The following is a 20,943-nucleotide window of genomic DNA, read 5'->3' on the forward strand; positions in this document are numbered from 1 at the left end:
ATTACACCATTCAGACCCGAATACGTACTAATTTTATATGAATAGCAAAAGTTGAAAATTCAAAATTAAAGTTTTAAGTAACTTTTTAAAATCAAATCTATTTAATATTTTTTAATAAGGTGCATTTACTTATAAATTGTAGGGCACAGCCTCAATCTAAAACAAACGATGAAAATTCGTAGGGCGTCGCCTCTAATCCGGGTAATCTATCCATTTTAGTTTTTGCAATATACCCTATAAATGACGACGATTGAGGTTGCTTCTTTTTGACCATGGTCTTTAAGCACTAGTTAAATTAGTTTTTTATTATAGAAACTATTTTTTTAATGCAAGTAAAAATCAATTGGCAATCTCTTTGTTTGTGAATAACATTTGCGTAACTCATTTAAAATAACAACCGATTTTGATATTTCATATTTTAATATCTATTCATTGAATGCGTCCGTTGCAGATATATTAGCTTTCATAACGAATTTAGACCCTGTATGTCGTCATGAGTGATGCAACTTAAGATTGTAATCGCTAAGTTGTTTGTAAACGATACGATATTATCTCAGCAGTGCTCTTTGAAAGAATTTTAAAGCGTTGCATTCAGAAAATAACAAGCCATTAATTTTCAAATTAACTTTTAAAATCGCGAATGATCGGTGATTTGCCAAAAGTAAACGACGGCTTATCTGATCAATGACAGTTATGCTATTCCGTAAGAAGAATATAAATGTTGTTATATTGTAAAACGAAAAAAAAAAAAGAAAAAAAAAGAATCTTAATGAAATTTCAATGTTTTGTCATTTTGGAGAAAAACCCTTTCAGGGGAGTTGAAATTTTGCAATTTTCATATTCAAATCCTTGTGTCAGAATTTTTAAAGTATTTCTATCATAAAAAATTATGTAGCCAGCGTTGTGCTAAAAACATTTTTCAATTATTTTTGAAATTATTCAAAAATAATTGAAAAAATATTTTTTAACTATTTTTGAACAAAATAATTGTTCAAAAAATAATTATATTCAATATTTTTTAAAGAATATTGAAAAAATATTCTTCAATATTTTTCAATTATTTTTGAACTATTTTTAATGATTCTTATTTATTCTTCTTCTTTTAATGGTGAAATGTTTCTTCTTTTCAGAGGAATGCCAGGGAGCCTTAGGCATGGAATCTGGTGCTATCAAAAACGAAGACATCAACGCAAGTTCTTCGTACATATTAGCAAGTGTGGGACCACAAAACGCTAGGTAAGATAGTAGGAATATTTTTTCACTCTGAGACAGTTTTTATTTAAGAATGAATATATTTCAGCATATACGAACCAAATATCCAATTCCAATACCTAACATTATAAGTAATCATTGATCGTTGCTCTTTAACCAAAATAGATTCTCAATAATCCGGTGGTTTACCTATCGGGTCTCTTTATAATCCGATATTTTTTGAAAGATAGGAGGGAAGCGTCATAATGGAAAACAATTCATTACGTGCGATCTTTAATGACTTGTGCATGAAAAGAACAAATATAATTTTTAATTTTATTTTGTAATATTTATTATATATAATTTAATACATTTTGTAATCTTTTGTGCAGTAAACATAGATTTTGCAATTAAAATGCATTTTTTAAAGGCTGCTACTAACCTGGACCTTTTGTTAATCTGATATTCGCTCGATCATTGAGGATCTACTGTATTTAGTTGTGGCTACCTCTTTTTCCTTTAAATATTCAGAGTCCTCAAGTGTTCTGTATATAAATCCGAGCAAATCAATGTGGGTTTTTATTTCAAATAGGTTATAATACTTTGCTATAAGCTATAATAACTGCTATAATACTTTGCTTCGTTTCTCTATCCTCTATAATAACTATTTTGAAAAATAAAAAAATAATAAGGGAATGTTGGCAAATGTGATATAGAAATAATAGCTGTTCATAGTCCTTGTCTAACATGATTTTGCTATGTTTTCAATTTTCTAGAACAATCTCTATTATTTATACAGATTACACTTTTGCTTATATACCAAAAAAAAAAATTATCCGCACCTTTTACATTGTACTATACGAATTCCTGGCTGTTAAAAAAAGGGGAAGTGCAACCTGGAAAATGACACCCTCTTCTCCTACATCCCCAGGAACACAAAATCGACTGACAGGCCCTCCGAAGGGATCGCCGTTGACTGACAGTCGGACACGGTCTCATCCCTCATTACTTTGCTGCTTGAATCAATAAAGAAAGAGAAAGATAGAACGAGGGGGCTTTGATGAGTGATCGTCCAGGACACGGACCATCTGGCACTTCGGATTGTGGACTCATCTCGGAGGAATCCGGGAATTGCTTTTCCCGGACTTGTAGCTTCGAGTCCGGCACTGGCATGAGTTATTGTTGCGGATCAGAGTGGGGGGATGTTTGCGGTTTGGGGGGAGGGGGGAGGAGAGGAGAAAATATGCCGTTTGTGTGGAAGCTGCTGTTGTAGCACGTTGAGAAAGTGGGGCATGTCCGGGAAAAGATTCCGATCTCGCCCGGAAGAAAAATTAGCGCAGTTGTTCCGGTTAATACAGCCGGAGTAAGGATGGCTTATGAAATCTATCACCTTTTCCTCACTAATGAATGTATGGTTATGACAAATGGTCTGCATATCGCTGTGAGCAGCGGGTTCTCGAAAATTTGCCATTTGGATGAATGGCAAAGTCTCGAGACATATGGATGGAAAGTAACTGGAGATTGGAATAAGTTGGATAAATATTTGGCCTCGAAGGTTGCGAGGAAGTATTGCCTGGATATCAGCAAATAATTAGTTGATGTAAGTAAATTTTGGCACGAATAAACTTTGCACTCTGTTCGCTATGAAAGTTAATACGATAAACATCAAGTAATTCGGGAATTAAGGTATGTATTACCATAATTTTTGGAGTCAGGTTCAAGAGTGAACTATTCTTAATATCCAAAGAATGTAAACTTTGTTTCGCCATTATGATTTTATTTAAAAGTATTTAATTATTTTAATATACTGTGTGCGAGAAAAACCTATATATCAGACAAAATTATGTAAAAAATTAACTCATTTGACTGAATTATATTGTATATTACTTTGTAGTATAATCTGTACACAATATTAGTTAAAAAAAAAACATTTTAAACTCAATTACGTACCTAGCCAAACCCAAATAGAACAAAATATTTGACTAAATTTTGGAATAAGGTATTATTTTTTCTGTTCGTTTGTGCCGCTTTATTGTTTTTTTAGCTGTTTGTGGATGGATCTAAATCTACAAAAGAGAAAAAAGGAATAGACAAGTGAAAAGCAGATACTTCTCTCTCGCATATTTCTTGTATAATAAATAATTTCGATTTATTATAATATGCAAATGTGATATTCTTTTTATCCCAGGGCTTTCCCATAAAATATCTGAGAAATGAATTCTGTTATTCGGTATAATTTATTTGTGTGATCTTTCTTTAACATTTTACGATGAGATTAAAATAAATATACCAATCACTTAGTTTAGTGATTATGAGTATATTTAGTTTAGTTGCATCAGGGTTCAGTTTTTAAGCAAAACGGAGGTTATTCTGTAACGGCAATCGTAATTTTGAGTCATAATCAGATTATATGAACATTACCTGACCCGATACTCACTCCGAACTTCTGGATCACACCGCGAGAGAACTTGGGTCCTCGATATCCGATTTAACGTGCAACAGACCCATATGCACTCTGTACCTTTGCTGGAATCGGGCTTTGAATTTTAAACCTTCTGACCTTCGACATCATGATCAATAACTTACCGCAAGGCTCTCTTTGTCACAAAAATTGAAATTATAGATTTATAAAGTTTTTTTTTTCTTTATGTATTACTACATGTTACAATAATAAGTTTCCATAGAAATATTGAGATGAGAAGCTATGTAAAGACTAGTGAGCTGAAAATTGTAATTTTAGCTTTTGGTCATACAGCAGAAGTCTGTTGGCAAATTTTTGTATAAATTTCCAAGAAACATAACGAAGTCACTTGGGCCTCTACATTTAGCTCATATGGCAGGTCTCCAATTTAGTTTAGTTTTAGATTAATATCTGTTTTTATAGCTACATGAGGGTGTAACATTCCCCGTTTCCCAGTACTGATAAGACATTGTGTTGTACTGATTCATTGTGTCGTCGCTGTTACTTACTAAACTCCTCGAGATAGCCAGATGGTGGATCTTTTCACCTGGGTGGTCTCGTATCTGTTCATTAGCGACTACAATGAAAGACCATATTGGAATTCCTCGTGCAAGAGGTATTGATAATACCTTCAAAGAGAAAGGGGTGTCCAAACATCTGAATGATAGATGTTTTTCTTTGTGAAAGGACTTTCCCACGACCCACTGGCGCCGCTGAGAGAGCAAATTGCTGAACCCCGATTGGCTGAAGGAAAGCTCAAATGATCAATGTAAATTAAGAGGCGGAGATTGTCGCCGAAATAAAGCTCGGAGATTTTTTTTAGAGAGGAGAGAAGAAACGAATTGCAGAAACTATTGGACTACGACCACGAGTTCGGAGTCTGAGAAACTACCCCTGGAGTTGTCGTGTTGACATGATGAAAAACTGAATTCCAAGAAAAATCTCCGATTTTGACTGTTGTATCTCCTACTACAGGTGTAAATATCTATTTATTTAACCAAGATTAGAACAAGTTGTTCTTTGTATATATAGGGCTGTGAAATAAAGAATTGTCTGGAAATTAGGCTTCGTTATTTGATAAGTCTGGATCAAGACATTACAAGGGCTAATTTAGTGCGAACTTCTTAATTTCAGCCATGTTAGAGGACAAGAATTACACCTCCTCCATCACCCCGTCAAATATTAACATTTTATTAAGAGAACATTAATCTTTGACCAATTTAACGTGCAAACCTGCATATGTATTCTCGAATCTCCGATCCGGAAACTGAGATTTCAACCACCAGACCATTGCAGTTAGATGGTGGCAGTAATATTTGAGCCAATAGATCTCTATTCATGCTTCTACAACACATAAACTTGAAATCACGTGGGCATTCAGTGATTTAACAATAAACTAAGGTCATACAATGGATCTGCAGCCTAACCAGAACATAGGTGATAAATTTCTGATAAAAAAAGAGTGATTTTTGAGGCAGAGTAACGGGTCTATCATTTATTGCAAATTGATTTGGTTATATTGAAGTCTCATTTTCAAGCAATGAGGGAACTTATTTGCGGCATTTCTCATAATTTCGTTGCTTCTTGGTTTTTAGTTATATATTCTGTGTTATTCAGTAACCCTATTTTTGTAAAAATATGTTAATGAATTAATGTTAATGAAACATCATTGACATTATTAAAAAATTACATTATTCGATCCAGTTATTAAAAAAATAACTAGATCGATCAGAAAGAACAGTGGGCCATAAAAGATCGGCAAAAACTTGTTGTCTTAGGGACGTGGACTATTACCTTCTCCATATCTTTATTCCAAATGAGTGCGAAATTATATTATGATTTCAAGTATTAGAAGCATATTTTGGCTTCAAAGTCCTATTCTTGTTGTTATTAATAACAGGAAGATCGTTACATTTCCTTCAATGTATGGAAAGAATTTTCATTTCATTCGTGAGAAATCTGTAGTTTTATTAAGTTGAGTCTAAGGAATTATTTCATATTTTGGAAGATGTGTTAACAATTTTTACTGAGCATGTGAAGACAACAAAAACAACTGAAGTAATGCTTTATGTAGCTTAAAAACTCTTTTTATTTTCTTCCCGATTATACCGCGTTTGAAATGCCGACGAGTTGTTGAATAATAGTCTTGAAACACTACATCACATTTTGAAAATAACAGTTGAAAAGCTGCTGCAAAATCTTTCATTGCTATTGAAATAGAAGGAAAAAAAACCACAATTGCGCATTGAATAACTCTATTTTTCGTTTAATTTATTTAGAAGCATTGTTCTGCTTCAAAACGTTCAACATTCCAGAAAGCATCAATAATTCATAGCTTTCTTAAAAGAAAAAAAAATTGAAACCATCTTAACAGAAAATTAAACTCTTAAGTTTTAGAAATTTTTGAATTTCAAATTTAGAGTTGTGACGGAAGTATACATCTGCAGGAAAAGCGCAGCAATAACTTCAAAATAACAAACAGATTTCAAAAACATTTTTCAGCATCAAATTAGAAACAACAACAACAACAAAAAACACCTTTAATCGCCATGTTTATTGCTCGGTCACGAACGACCATCATCTTCCAAAAGAATGACAATTACCAAAAGAAAAGTTTTTCCATTAGCAGCGGAATAGCTTCAAGAAAGGACGAGTAAAAAGTTTACCTTAAGCATTCAGTTAGTTGGATGCGGTATTCAACTGAAAAAGAATGGACGAGCTGTGTTGAAAGACAGCCTTATATTTCGCAAGTGTTTAAATATTAATGTATTCAACACGTGAATTGGGGATTCTCCATAATAATTCAATCGAAAGCACGGAAGTAACACGTGAATGAATGTATCGCCTTATGTGTTTGTGGCGTTTAGTTTATTCCCCATTTTTGTATTTCCGTCAGAAGAAGACAATTAGGGTAAAATATATTGTTCCTGCCTTTATCATTGGAGAAATTTGCAATTTTAAACATCTTTGTAGAATGTTTACAAGATTTGCTCTTTCTTTTAACAAAAGCTGGTCGAATAAATGGTTGTCGTGAGGTACAAGAATTGTTGAAGCACTCATTCTTTGCTGGAATCACATATTCTATATTGTAAAATCTGAGAGCACTTCGTGCCATCTTCAAAGACACTAAAATCTATATTTATGCTAAATAAGGTTCATTTTTTTTCTTTTGTTTGAAGTAAGGTATTTCAAAAATTACTAAACGGATATATATGTAGCATTTACAATTCTGCATAAAGATTTCAAAAATTGATTATGAGAATTGCATCCGGTTTTGAAAGATATTTGAGAGCTATTTAAGAAATTGAATTTCAATTTTAAAGCATGGTTAAATGATAATAACCCAGAGCAAGCTAACATAATATCTATCTACAATTTAAAATTTTATGCATCATTGAAAAGACTCATTTACTCTATTGAGAATCATAGTGACCAAACTCCACTAGTGAAAAATAAGGCGAATGAATTACTCTTCAACTCCTTGTTTCTAAAGGGCGACATAAGCCTTGTGAGAATTAAAGCATGGTTAAATGATAATAACCCAGAGCAAGCTAACACAATATCTATCTACAATTTAAAATTTTATGCATCATTGAAAAGACTCTTTTACTCTATTGAGAATCATAGTGACCAAACTCCACTAGTAAAAAATAAGGCGAATTAATTACTCTTCAACTCCTTGTTTCTAAAGAGCAATTGACATAAGCCTTGTGAGAATTATACGCAGTTTATTATACCATGTATAAGCGTCATTTTTCTGTATAATGCATTTTGATTTTTTGTCATTATGATTTTGAATGGGTAATTTGAGTATGAGGCAAATCTTCAATGAAATTTGATCCCGACAGATAATTCCACCAAGTTGTTGCGATTTAGCTTTGCAAACGATTTTTATCTCTTTGAAAAGTAACTGGAAAGTTGGCGATATTTAAAGGTTGGCGATTTGGCCATCATTTAAGTTTTTTTTCAAGAACAGTACAGTAGAAATTTAGTAAATACAACTGAATTTTATCAACCAACCGGAAATCACATAACTATTACAAAACAATTTTTTTTTTGTTCTTCCTTAAACAACATTTTGAAACAACTGCGCTTTTGTAAATATATTCTGTTTTATAGAAAATATCTGAAGTATGCTATTCATATCCTATATTTGTGATGAATATCAAATTCTCTATTACTACTCGAGAAACTTTATAGATTCAGAAAAGAATTCAAGTAACTGTAGGTTATTAGCATAGTCTCTACTGACCTAATAATAAGTTGCATCACACAAGACATTCTTGTTCAGCATGATGTTGTACAAAATGTGGTGTTAATGGCTCATCAATTTATTATTCAATATTTTCTTTGTGCTTACATTCAAACTACTTTTCAAACAAATCTCTTTTTAAGCATTCATCGACTCAAAGTACACAACAGGTGAACAATTACTACTCTTAAATGTACCCACCATTGTTTGTTCGATCTAAGAGTAGCAGAACTGCCAACCAAACATAAATACCAATGCACATCTATCCATGCGCGATTTGGGGCAACTGATGTGGCCCTACCTATGCAGGAGCAAGGACGATTGTTAAACTGGCATTAATAACTACCTTCGAATCATCTCAGCTTGCAGAACTTTCCGAACTTTCTCCGATTACTTGTCTAAGAATAATCCATTTTTCAGACAGCCTTGGCGAAGGGAATTCGAAGCCTTTTCCAATCACCGGAAACGATTGCGTACCCGCAACGTCTCTGAAGACGAAGCGATGTGCTGAAAAAGTCAGTCCATTAGACAGTCATCGCTTCCCTCTTCCTAAGAAAGTGCCCTAATTAATGACATTAACCTCGATGACAAATTGGTCGGTGTCTGTCAAGGAGAAGGAGGTCCCCGTTTTCTATTAGTTTCCTGCGACATTCTGTGTCAAGGAGGCGATGCTCTTGGAGTGCACCCCGGGGACCCATCTGTCTTCAAGGTGGAGGTGCCGCCTCTGCCTTCCTTTATCTTTTCCGAGTGCTGCTGCTGCTGCCGGGGCTCAAGGAAGCTGTTGCCCTTCCTCTCAAGGAAAATGCCACTTATTTCTGATGAGTACAGGGATTTTCTGGGGCGTGAGTTATGGGTAAACGGGTGTGGAAGTGCCATATCTGGAGATTGGAGGAGATGGCTTACAAAAGATGGCCTGATGTGAGTAAATGTAAGCAGGGACTTGCAGCAAATGAAGAGAGTCCCGAAATGTCCTGGGAGGGCTAGATTTTGCAATGTTAAGCAGATGCGTGCGTTAAAGTTTAGCACAGCTCAGTGGTTTTGAAAAAAAATTCTCCTTACTTTGCAAGAATGTTTCCAATATTTCACATGTGAAAAATGTTTTTGCTTAACAGAATATGCAGTTTTAAATTTATGAATGCAGTAAATGAATATGCAAGCACTGGGATTGCTAGGATTTACAGAATTTTTTTTTACATATTTATTTTTGTATGTTACCAGATAAAATTTTTAGGCATTTGATTAGAAGGTTTTCAATTCACATGAAATAATGAACTAATAATTCAAAAATAAAAATACACATGCAAACTCAATATGTGCTCCCGAAATTAATGATTAAAACGGAAACAAAAGGGTAAAATGTGTTCAAAAGCACGAGAAATGCCCAAGGTTGTCATAATTTGACTCATTAAAATACTTTGTTGAACATCATACCATGCATAAGAGATTTAGTTGAAATTAAATGCAACCAATACCCTTGTCGAAATACGAGGCCACAAAGAGTGGCTAGTTTTGTATGTATATAAAGTGAAAAATGACCAACGATAGATATTAATTTCTACTAAACTCTTCCCATAGCAGTAAAAAAACTCCCAGATTCTTAATGTTGTATTTGCGTTCTGTTTGAAGTTCCAATAGGATAATTTGAAAAAAGACGTCAAAATTTTGAAACGTGGTCAGATAACCAGGATGATCTGAGTCTGTATTTTCACCTCACGCTTCCATTACGTACTGGGAGGGTGTTTAATTTAATTTGTACCAGATATGTATACTCAGCTGTTGTTATGTTATATTCTAATTCCAAAACCAGGGTAGCAACCTGAGCAGCAACTTATGAATGGAAATAATAATTTACTTTCGAATTGAGAATGTTCTTTAATTATTTGGGATAGAATTAAATTTCATCAAACCCCCCAAAAATGAAAGTATACATTATTACAATATGAAATAAGTATTCGATTGGTTTAATTTAGTTATATTATATCTCGTTTGGAAGCACTACTAGGTCTATTTCATAATTTTGAACCTCATCAGATGAAGAGGATGACACCCGAGCTAGAATCCCTGTTTCAAACTTTCTCGTACCAACGGAAGGAATTTGATCTCTAGTGTCGGATTTTATATGCACTATGTTCGTATACAAAACTGGTTCCACTCAATATTACCATTAGGCTACCGTGGCCATATTTTATTGGTTCAACGTATTAAAAGGAAATTCAAAAGCCAATATATTCATATTTTTTTCTTTCCAGGAATGCTGTCAATTTTCTTGCAACTTTTTTTTTCAGTATATAATGCGTTCTCATAAAGATGCAAATCGCTTGCCATGTTTGTACAATTCTATTGATTAGGAATTTTTACGACAGCGAAGTAGCAAAGGTAGTAAGTGATTAAAAAATAATATATTATTTAGCCCCCAGTTGTGGCAGCTGTTTTAATAAATATAGATGGCGCCGAGGGTATAAATTAACCCCCTCCCTTCTTTACGATATTTCATTTTAAGAAATGCTATAAATGCTCTAAAGTTTTTTTCTTATGGCGCCTCATAAGTCTAGCAGCCGGGGCACCGCTACTACCCTTTTGCCACCCACTCGCTACGACACTGCTTCACGATTCTAGACATGCCGTTCCTAAGGTTATAATGGTTAATTCATATAGTTTCGAATTCGGAATCGGGCGATTCTTCGTTGGATCCATTGCTGTGAATTAATGCAGGGCAAACTTACAGCTTAGAAGATAAAATAGCTACTTAAAATCGCTGGTAGGTAAATTTTAAAATATTATTAGTCTTTTTACAAACATATAAATTTATTAAAAAAACCTACTAATTTTAATTGTAAGGTATATCTGTGTTAGTATTTCATCAAGTATAATTGGTTACACTCCAGTCTGTTCCATTATGTTATCTTTATGTTTAGTTTGTTATCACATCGAGCGCTTTCTTAAACAATACTGAGTGCATGCGTCGATACAGCGCAGTCACAAATTATATTAAATAAAGAAATAAACAACAATGAAATAAGTAATAAGCAAACAATAAACATAAATAAATAAACAACCTAAATCATTAAAATAAAAAAAAATTAACTTAAAATAAATCTTTAGGATATTGGTTAATTTTAAAATATATTAAAAGAGTCCAGGGAATATATTACTGTCCAGTTTATTAAAAGAATGCCATCATAATGCGCACTGATTAAATTAAATTCGCATTGGTTTGAAAGTGGAGTAGCAATTCTTTCATCATATTGCCACGCTTCAAAATTACAAGGTTCTGTTCATGCCCCTCCCCCAACCCCACCAAAAGGAAATTTGTCGTCCACCTTCAAACTGACATGTTAATCTAACTATAACTAAATCTCTCCCTTCCTTGCTAATGAAAAAACAGACCACTCTATGAGGTATACTGACACAACAACAACAAACAAAAATTGCTTTTTATTTCCTTTTTTTCGCCATTAATTTTCCCTCCTTCGAACGTCCCCTTGTGAATTCTTCCACGCCGCCCACTCTAAACAACAACAAGGGCTTTCTCGCAAGCAATCTTCCAACTGCAGAATTAATACGTCGCCCCTTTACTTGACAAGGCCAGAGGTAGGAAATATTGCACCTTTTCACATCTGCACCGAAAACCCTCACATCCCCACCTAAAATAGAAAAGCTTTTTACGGAAGACACACTTACCGTTGACAGCTTAGGATTGTGTCGGGGAAAATTTATCGCGTTCAAACTGTCAAAGTTATGTGCAGGACCCAAGATTGATTTTGTGTTTTAAATGGAACAATATTGTCAAAGAGAAAGAACGCATCGGTGGTTGTATTTTATTCATTGCGGTAATCTTTCACGAGGTGGCGCTGCTGTCTTCTGTCGATTCCGTCGGAAATTTTAGTTATGTATACCCACATATATAAACATTTGCTAGAAGAAGTGAGTTTACCGTTCGATGAAATAATGCATAGATTTCGCTGATGTTTAATACGTTATGCGCTTTACAACGAACTGTTGACATCAAATGGAATTATGAAGATGAAGTTCCGGTTCATACCACCTGTTCTTTTGTCAATCCATCATGTGTTGTTTTCTTCGGTGGCGTAATCCAAGCTACCGGTTGTTCTGTAATTCATTTCTTTCGAAAATGTATTTTCTTATCGAGAGATGACACTCCTTCTCGAAGCGCGGAGAATTATGGGACTTTTTCTCTGGTTGGAACATTTTTTTTTTCCATTTATCTATCAAAGCCTCATTAAGAATTCATGTTTTCTTTTGAGAAGGAAAATTTATAATGCAGAGTGTCATTTTGCAGTACAAATAATGAATTCGATAGAAATGTGGCCAATTCTTAAGATTTTTTTTATGAATAAATATTTGAGAATAAATGCTATTCCATTTCTGTCGTTTCCTTTTCTATTAAGTAAATGCATTTCTGTCTAGATAGTGAATATAAATTTCCCTGCATTTCGTCGTAAGTTTTGTATTATAATGGTTATAACAAAATGAAATTTCGATGAAGCTGTGGAAATTTCTTTTTAAGGAAGATAAGCAATTTCGAGAAAAGGCCGTTCTTCTATTTTGTACGAGAAAACCGAATTTATAGGCTTGAAACTTCAAGCCATATCCGTATTCATAAAGTATCTTTTGCGCATATTCATTTTTACTTGCTTAATAAAGTTTTTTTCGTTCATTTTTTCATTTTATATTAAAGATGATGATTTAAAGCTGTATTTTTTTGGGTTTAATATTATACATGGATTAAGATTTCTCTAAATTATATATATATGTATAAAGTTGACATGTCAATCAACATATCAACTTTGATGAAAAGAAGGTTTCATTTACTAATACTTACATAATAAATCTAGACATTTCATTCTGATTAGTTAACTTTGTTTGCAAAGTGATAGATGAAATTGGCGAAATTGCTCTAGTTATTAAGGCTGGGAATCTCCAGGAAAGTGTTATTTTGAGGCATTACTTGGAACTGAAGAAAGCCAAAGACCAGGCGATCATTGACGGCGTACCTAGAGTCCACGTGCTTTCACGGGAAATAAAAATGAGCGAAATAGATATAACGATTGAGGCTGGTGAATTGGTTTTGTGATTTCTCCTAACTATTTTTAATACGTAGGTAAGTAGTTATAAAGTTATTAAACAAGCAAAAATGAATAATATTTTTAAAATTTTCCCGTTAAAATCGAAATGAAATAGAACTTATTCGTAATCACGTGACAAATGCCAAATGCGCAGTGTGAATTTAATTAACGAATTCATTGCGCATAATGTGACATTGTATCACACCACAGAAGACTAGCTAGATTTCAAACGATTGCAACGCCTCTCGAGTTGATTCGAAATTTGAACATTTTAAGTAGCATACAAAATCATTGCTGATTCAACATAGTCACTCGCTTGATTTATCCGATTTAGTCATTAGATTTGCGTACAACGTTCTTTCGCGGTTATACCAGCATAGAATATCTGAATCAACATCAGTTCAATGGAACGGTTTATTGGGACTGTTCAGTAGTGATTGCCACGAAGTAAATCCTTAATATTTGAAAGCGAATCATTTTTGCATTTCAGCTAAATGATACGATATCCATGTAATATTTTTCATACTCAGGTATTCTTTCAGAATGTGCAACACACAGGTATGGTGACTAATTGTTGCACACTCTTCGATCGCCGATTAACGTTTACATTTTACTACGCATCACAGCAACTGTGCCTCGATTTGAATTCATTTATTAGGAATAATAAATTTAATTCATTAATTGGAAATATGACTAATACATGATGTAAGTTATATGCGCTTAATTCATTCTATATCATGCATGCTACTGAATTTCTATAGATAAGGCTGATATGCATGGTATGTTCCTTTTATATTAAAAGTTAAATATATGGCATTCAACTTGTTTCTCCTTTCATTTCAGATTAAACAAAGACGTGAATGGGGGCGCTTGGTGTCCAAAGCCTCAGATATCGAAGGAAGTGGTAGAATATCTAGAGATTTCCTTACCTTCCTTGCACGTGATTACGGCGGTTGCCACACAGGGACGATTTGGAAATGGCCAGGGTCTCGAGTTTGCTGAAGATTACATGCTGGAATACTGGAGACCAGGTCTTCCCAGGTTCCTGCGGTACAAGGATGCCATGGGACAAGAGGTAAGAACTGTCATCTAACTTCAGGTTTTGAAAAGATTTTACTTTTAGATCCTTAAAAAAAACAGGAAAAGTTAGTGTTAGGTAAATATGATGCTTAACAAATGAAATAACATTTAACATTTAAAAATTGAGAAGAAGTCACATTTTTAAGCGCAAAACGGTGGTATAAAATTAAATCATCACATCATGGTATATCATTTTCTAATTGCTTCATCATAATAGTGTTGTGATGTAATATAAAGTTTGACCTAAACGTTTTGAAAAATATTATAGTATTCATTTTTTACTTCTGGATTCAGTCTAATATTTCACGTTTTAAATGTTAGTTTAAAATCTTTCAATACTTTTATTTCGGTTTCTGCCGGTTGCGCGATGTCACTTCACGTTTCTTGCTATTATGTGACGTTCTATCATTCATTTGATGTCATAATGACGTGGCATGCCGGCGTCCTGGCATAGGGGTAGCGCGTCTTCCCCGTGATCTGGACGTCCTGGGTTCGATCTGGGCGACCTGGGGCATGGTTGTTCTTCCGTTGTTCTATCTGTGAGATGTGTGAATATGCTCTCCTGTAAAAAGGGGTTGTGCAAGCGAATGAGTGGTGCGTGAGTAGCAAAGTCGTACTCTTGGCCCTAGTTGACGCTACTATACTCTGTTTCACCCTAACTTGGCAGTTGTGTATATTCTAGGCATGCCGAATCGCAGTCGTTGTCAGGGGAACTGGGTTACTTTAAAGTACAAAGTTACTAGAAATGCAGATAGCTGGCGAAACTTCATCTCGCAAATTTTTCGCCAAATAGTAAATATTTATTTACTTTATTATATTATCATTTTATCGGAGAACTAATTTTTTCCTTATTTTCATTATTTTTTCAATATTATTGATACATTATTTTAATAAATCATTAAAGTTATTTCATTTCGTTTCATCGTTTCTCAAAAGAAAACCCTAAATCTTTCAATATTCTGTAAAGCGTAGTTCGGCTATTGTTTTTAGAAAAGATATCTGTAGCATTGTTCACATCTTTTAAAACTTTATCTAATGTTGAGATCTCATTTTTACGAAAAAAAATGCATGGATTTTTCGCCAAATACAGGATAGTGTAAAATCATCATATTTTACAAGACCTGAATGTTTACCTACTGAGCCTGGTCGCTTCTTTCCTGGGGTACTTAAAGGACTGAATGCTTTATTTCTTTTTTCAAAAGGAAAACTGTTCATTGCGAAACACCTGTAAGATGCGAAACTTTATCGACGATTTGATTGATGGAATCTTGAGGGTTTTCTCGGAGACGAGAATAAACCTTTAATATGTTTCTGCATGCTGCACTTTTCGTTGGTTTCACTCGTCTTGAAGGTGTGCACAGTGTAGTCGGTGATAACACTTTTTCTTTTTCAGACATTTTAGAAGTGAATAGAAATGACGAATCGAATAAATATTCGACAATCAAAACTAGTAACTACTAATGTGATTAATAGTATCAAAAATATCAGCTGGTAAAAAAACGAGAATAAAAAAGTACGAAAGATGATAATGGTTGCGAACTGAATGAAGCTGAGTTGGCGGAGACGTAAAAGAAAAACGCGCCAAATATTTGGCCTTGAAGACCGGTTCTAGCCAAAGTGGAATTCATTATGTCAATCTTTTAGTTTTATTCATTCGCTTTATTTACAAAATACTTAACAGACAAGCACTTCTAACTTGAGAATAATTTTAAATACAAACTGATAAAAAAAAGAATTTCTGTAATTTATGATATTTTTTGATAAATTTCTGCGCATTTTAACTATTTTAAAGTCGGAATTGAAGGGGAACTCTTTCCCAACGCGGAGCGTCACATTTTCTGCCTTTTACAATACTGCCAAGTTAGGGTGAAACAGAGTATAAAAAAACAAGAGACGCTCCCCCACTGGCTTAAATCGCTGTCTTCGTAACAGCGGGCTTGTCCATGGCAAGTGCCATAAGAAGCAACAACAATGACATGGCATATTTTTTTTTAACATCTCACTTTGTTTTAAGCTGTTTTATGACATCATTTCTTTTTCCTCATGAAAGTTAGATATTCCACTCCGAAATTAAATTGAAATGGCTTATTTATCGCAATTAGCAGGAGCATGATCTGACACTATTATTAATGAAAAGCTGCCCTTACGTCATTATACAAGTTAGTATGTTATTTTGTCGATATTTGTTAGCTATTTCAATTCATTTAGTTGCATAAAAGATTTTTAAAAATAAATAAATAAAATAATAAGATAAATAATTAAATAGAAAGATAATTTACAAATCTGTGGAATCGAGCATAATTTTGTGACATTTACTGATTCTGACTTTTTTTTTTTTTTTGTACTTCCGTATCTGCAAAATAAAGAAAGGAAAAATACTGCATTCTTAAAAAGTTCGATTTTCAGATTTCGACGAATTCTTACTTTCCAGAATTTTATTATTTCGAAAAAACAAGTTTGGAACTATCCCTCTCTGTCGATCCGTGTGTGGATATGATGAATCAATTGCATTTATACAATTATTACACTAAAATTTTAAATTTTTTTATCAGAATTTTTGACCAAATTCATTTATTTTAGTCTGTTTGTCTGTCAGTATGTATTATATAAACATGTTGCATGTTCCACTGTGTGCAGTTTTTGACTTGCACATTTTGATATAATAACGGCTATATTATTATGCTAAACCAAGCCGCATGGCCATTTATTATTAGATGATTAATTCATACAAAACAAATATGACTGCACCAAAAAAATTGAGGTATAATATATGGGGAGGAGGCGAGTGAAGGGCTAGCATAAAAGGTTTTCGATCACATCCCTTCAATTTTTAGATTCTTTGAATAATTTTCACCGAAATTTAAATATATAAAAGTTCAAAAAATAATTTCGAAATTTAATTAGTCATATAAAGAAAGAAAATAAGTAAAATAAATTGAATTGAATGTTGTCGTGTAATCACTTAAAACAATTTAATTTTTTTATTATTTTAACTCATCAATATTGAGTGGAAAGGATACTTTCAAAATTTTAACATACTCTCAGTCTTTCTAATAAATTGCATATAAATACGTCCTACGCATATTAATTCCGAAAAAGTCTTCTAAAACTTCTAAAATATGTTTACATTTAACTCATTTATCAGTAATTCGTTCTCTTTAATTAATACTTATAATATAAACAGATAACAGAATCATACAATTTGGCTTTGATGTTCCTGTCCAAACTGTGTTACCACATTCCAGCTTGTCTCGTACATTTACAATTGGAAAAATCCGTCCTTTGATGATTTTAAAATCTTACCACTTTCCCAGAACCTCTCTCATTCATTCCAAAGTAATTCTAAAAATGCGGGGAAAAGTAATCTTTTAATGAAAGTTACTCCGAAAATGCAATAATGATATTAACAATAATAAACCTTTTCCCGAATTCATTAGGTTACGCATTTCCCAAGAAGAGTTGGGCTCATTGCGGCTGCCTTCTGCAGAAATGCACATAATTTATCAGTATTAAGAATATAAAAACCTTCCCAATCTATCTCATTAAAGGTAACCAGCCGTAATGAACTGTACACTTTGATGTTCCGGCGCGGTTTCGCCAATTATACTAGAGAAATAAGCAGCAAAATAAAATATGAAAACTCTGCGTATATGATTTATACTACTCTTGCTGGGAGAGACCTGTAACGAGATGAGTTTGGCGAGGAAAAGTAAATCCACGCAATATGCTAACGTCGCTATATATGTCATATTTAATTAGCTGGTATAATTATTGGCGAGAAACTTTTGCTTATTTAATTTTGTACTTATAAAACGGTTTGCTATTTTTGCGAGGGTTGGTTGGATGGATAATTATTATCGCAATTGTTGCTAGACCATTGAAGATCAGTTAATAACTATTTATGCCTAGACATAGTTGTTTATTTAAGTAATCATTTGAGCTTATAAAATTCCAGTTCAAATACTATATTATTCCACTTATAAACCTTTTAAAGGATCAAAGAAATAATTGTATAATTCGAGGGGGAAAGTAAATTGAGAAAACCACTTACATTGCTTACTATTTTACCTTATGGGGGCAATAAAGAGTATTATAAACGATAGGAAAATTATAAAGGAGGGTACTTAAAAGCAAGGTAATGCTAGGTTTTTGAAAATTGCGCCTTTATCTGTCCTTTATAAGATAGTTATTTCAATAGTTATGATGAATTCTTTCTTTCAAGCTGGCATATCATGTAATTTAAATTTTAACTTTTATTCATTCTTTTATTATTCTTTTTTTATTTATTAAATGTAACATTGTTGTTATCTTTATACTTTCTGAATTTTGAAAATTATTCGTAAATTTGATTTTATTTTTTATCACATATGAAATATAAAGAATAGTCTTTAACACTGTTCTTGCCTTTTTGAACGAATTTATTTAGTTGTTGTATTTATTTAATTGATTTTTTTGGGGAGGGGGGTTATTTATATGATATATTTTGTTGATTTTGGCACGAAAATAATAAGCGTTATAAGAATTTCTGCTTAAGTCTGAATTTATTTTATTCTCCCAAAGTAATGTTAATTCTCTTTAGAATTACTTAGATGACATTTTTGCTCAGATAATAAAACCAGTCGGTGAAATTTTCATTCGATTTTCTAGATTCTTTAACGGTTTCTGACAGTCTCTGTAGCGATCTTTAATTCCCTGTTTCTATCATTTTCAAGTCAACATTCCTGAAGTATATTGTCCACAGGAAATCATTGTTGTACATTTTTCAAGGGATTGATGTAAAAGACACTTAGATGAACAAACATATGATTGGAATTTTAATAATCAACTTTGATCATTGCAAATTTAATGTTCTAATGTAAATTCCTTTAAAGGTTATAATCTTAAGTGTTTTTATAGTAATAATCGTATAATACTATATTATTGAAAATAATAAATAATTTCTATAATCAAACAATTATCGTAAAAGTGAAATATCATATCTGGAATATGAATTATACATTTCTTGTTTTATTGGAGGGTGTAAGAAGGGCTGCTTTATCTTGTTAATTTCAGATCTTATTGTCTCAAATTAAGTAGAATACTTAAGAATTTTTTAAAGTTATAATTTGTAGTGCGCTTTAGACAAAAATATATTATAAAATTAAAATTTAACAACAAGGAGGAGGGATGACATGACAATCCCAAATACTTAAATCAAAACAAATAATTAAAAACGGGTCAAAATAAATTGCTATCCACTAATAAAAAGAAATGCAACTCCAAATACAAAATAAGATCCTGAAAGAAATATGTAATCTGTTGTTATTTAGGCTTAATAAATCAGTTAATTCAAGCATAAGAATATTGTCTCAATAGAAATCATGATTTCAGTACCGGTAATGATGCAGAGCAAATGGACTGGGAGAGTTTTGACTCTGCCTCAGCATTACAGACTGCGATGGATGATTATATATAGTGATGATACTATTTATATGCATATAAGTAGGTATTTAATTAACACCGAATTTAAATCATCGTTTTACGTGCTGATTGTCTGTGAGTAAATCAAAGTAAATGCATTGGATGTTTTATTCATTAGTATCGTGGCACATAAAAAAAGATCGAAGTTTTTAAGTAGAAACCATTGTATATTTTAAAGAACGATAGAATAGTTTCTTTATATTCTTTTTCATCATCACTTACATAAGTGAAAAAAATATGTCTCCTATTAATCCATCAGTTTTAATTCCGAATAGTGAAACGATTTCATAGATTAGTAGTGATACTGATTTCACTTATTCATTGAAAGTGATTTATTCTAGCACTTACGTGACATATAGTCAAAGCTTTGCTCCATATAGACAAATTGCTTTAGCTTTAGAATGGTTATGAGTAGTTGGAGACTGTGAAGATGAAATGGCGTTTCAATAAGAAATATATAATAGGTGCTTTACTATATTTCGTTTATCATTTTATGAATTATAATTATAATTTTTTTGACATTTTTGTGGTAAATCATTAATGAAATATTCATCGTTATTTTGCTTTCTTCAAATTCTACTGAACTCTTGAAAACATATGCGTTGCATTTTCAAAATATTTCTATCATTTTCATAGATTTACCATCCTTTCAGCTATGAATCGTCATGTTATTTTTTTCCCTCTTCCTAAATCTTTCCAGGTATTCCAAAATCGTCAATTATTTCTAAAATGCCTTTACGAAGTACGAAATGTATAAATAAAAACGGAATAAATATAAGGAAATTTTCGGAAAAAATAGTTTGCATCTCTAACAATGTTCCACGAACAACACTGCGTTTGCAGTTACGTCCGAACAAAAAAAAAAAAAAAAAGATTTTTTGGTACGGCCCACACGCAGACAATAATCCATCACTCGATGTCGCACTCGCGTATAAATAACGGCACGCGCACCGATGAAAAGTGAGCGTCACCCTTTCTGACACCAGGGCCGACATCCTCCCCCGGCCCCAAGTTGAGGGCCCTGCGGTTTGGACGCTCAGAAATTTTGAATCGGGAGGCTGGGACTGGGTAGAAGACGGTGGGGCGGTGCGATGATAAAAAGTAGTCGACAGATGAAAAATAAATAGGAAATCGTTCGTCGTCTCATCTGTTTCTACTTAAAATTCTGGAGGAATAGGTGTTGCATTTTGTATTTTGCTTCCAAATGTTTGAGAAGATTTTTCTCCTGTTGCCTGTACCGAACTGTTGATCTTATTTGAAGGGAGGCTTTGCTAAATGATCTGTATTCGCAGGATATCCTGCTTTTAATGGTTTTGGGAGTTGTGCTGAAAAAACAAGGATTTTATGCTGTTTTTACTTTTCATTTTCAAATTATTCAAAACCATTACCTTAATCTATATATATCCCATGGG

General features: G+C 33.0%; 1 protein-coding gene across 2 annotated transcripts in view; it reads left to right on the forward strand.

Annotated features, from left to right (window-relative positions):
• Positions 1-20,943, forward strand: part of LOC129983848 (discoidin domain-containing receptor 2-like) — a 289,666-nt gene that overhangs the window by 197,912 nt on the left and 70,811 nt on the right. For both annotated transcript variants that reach the window (XM_056093508.1, XM_056093507.1), the window contains exons 3-4: positions 1,131-1,236; positions 13,835-14,066. In XM_056093508.1, coding sequence (XP_055949483.1) covers positions 1,131-1,236; positions 13,835-14,066 — 338 coding nt within the window. The remainder of the gene's footprint in view (positions 1-1,130; positions 1,237-13,834; positions 14,067-20,943) is intronic.

Source organism: Argiope bruennichi, chromosome 9, assembly GCF_947563725.1.
Source record: "Argiope bruennichi chromosome 9, qqArgBrue1.1, whole genome shotgun sequence".
In the NCBI taxonomy this organism is placed as follows: Eukaryota; Metazoa; Arthropoda; class Arachnida; order Araneae; family Araneidae; genus Argiope; species Argiope bruennichi.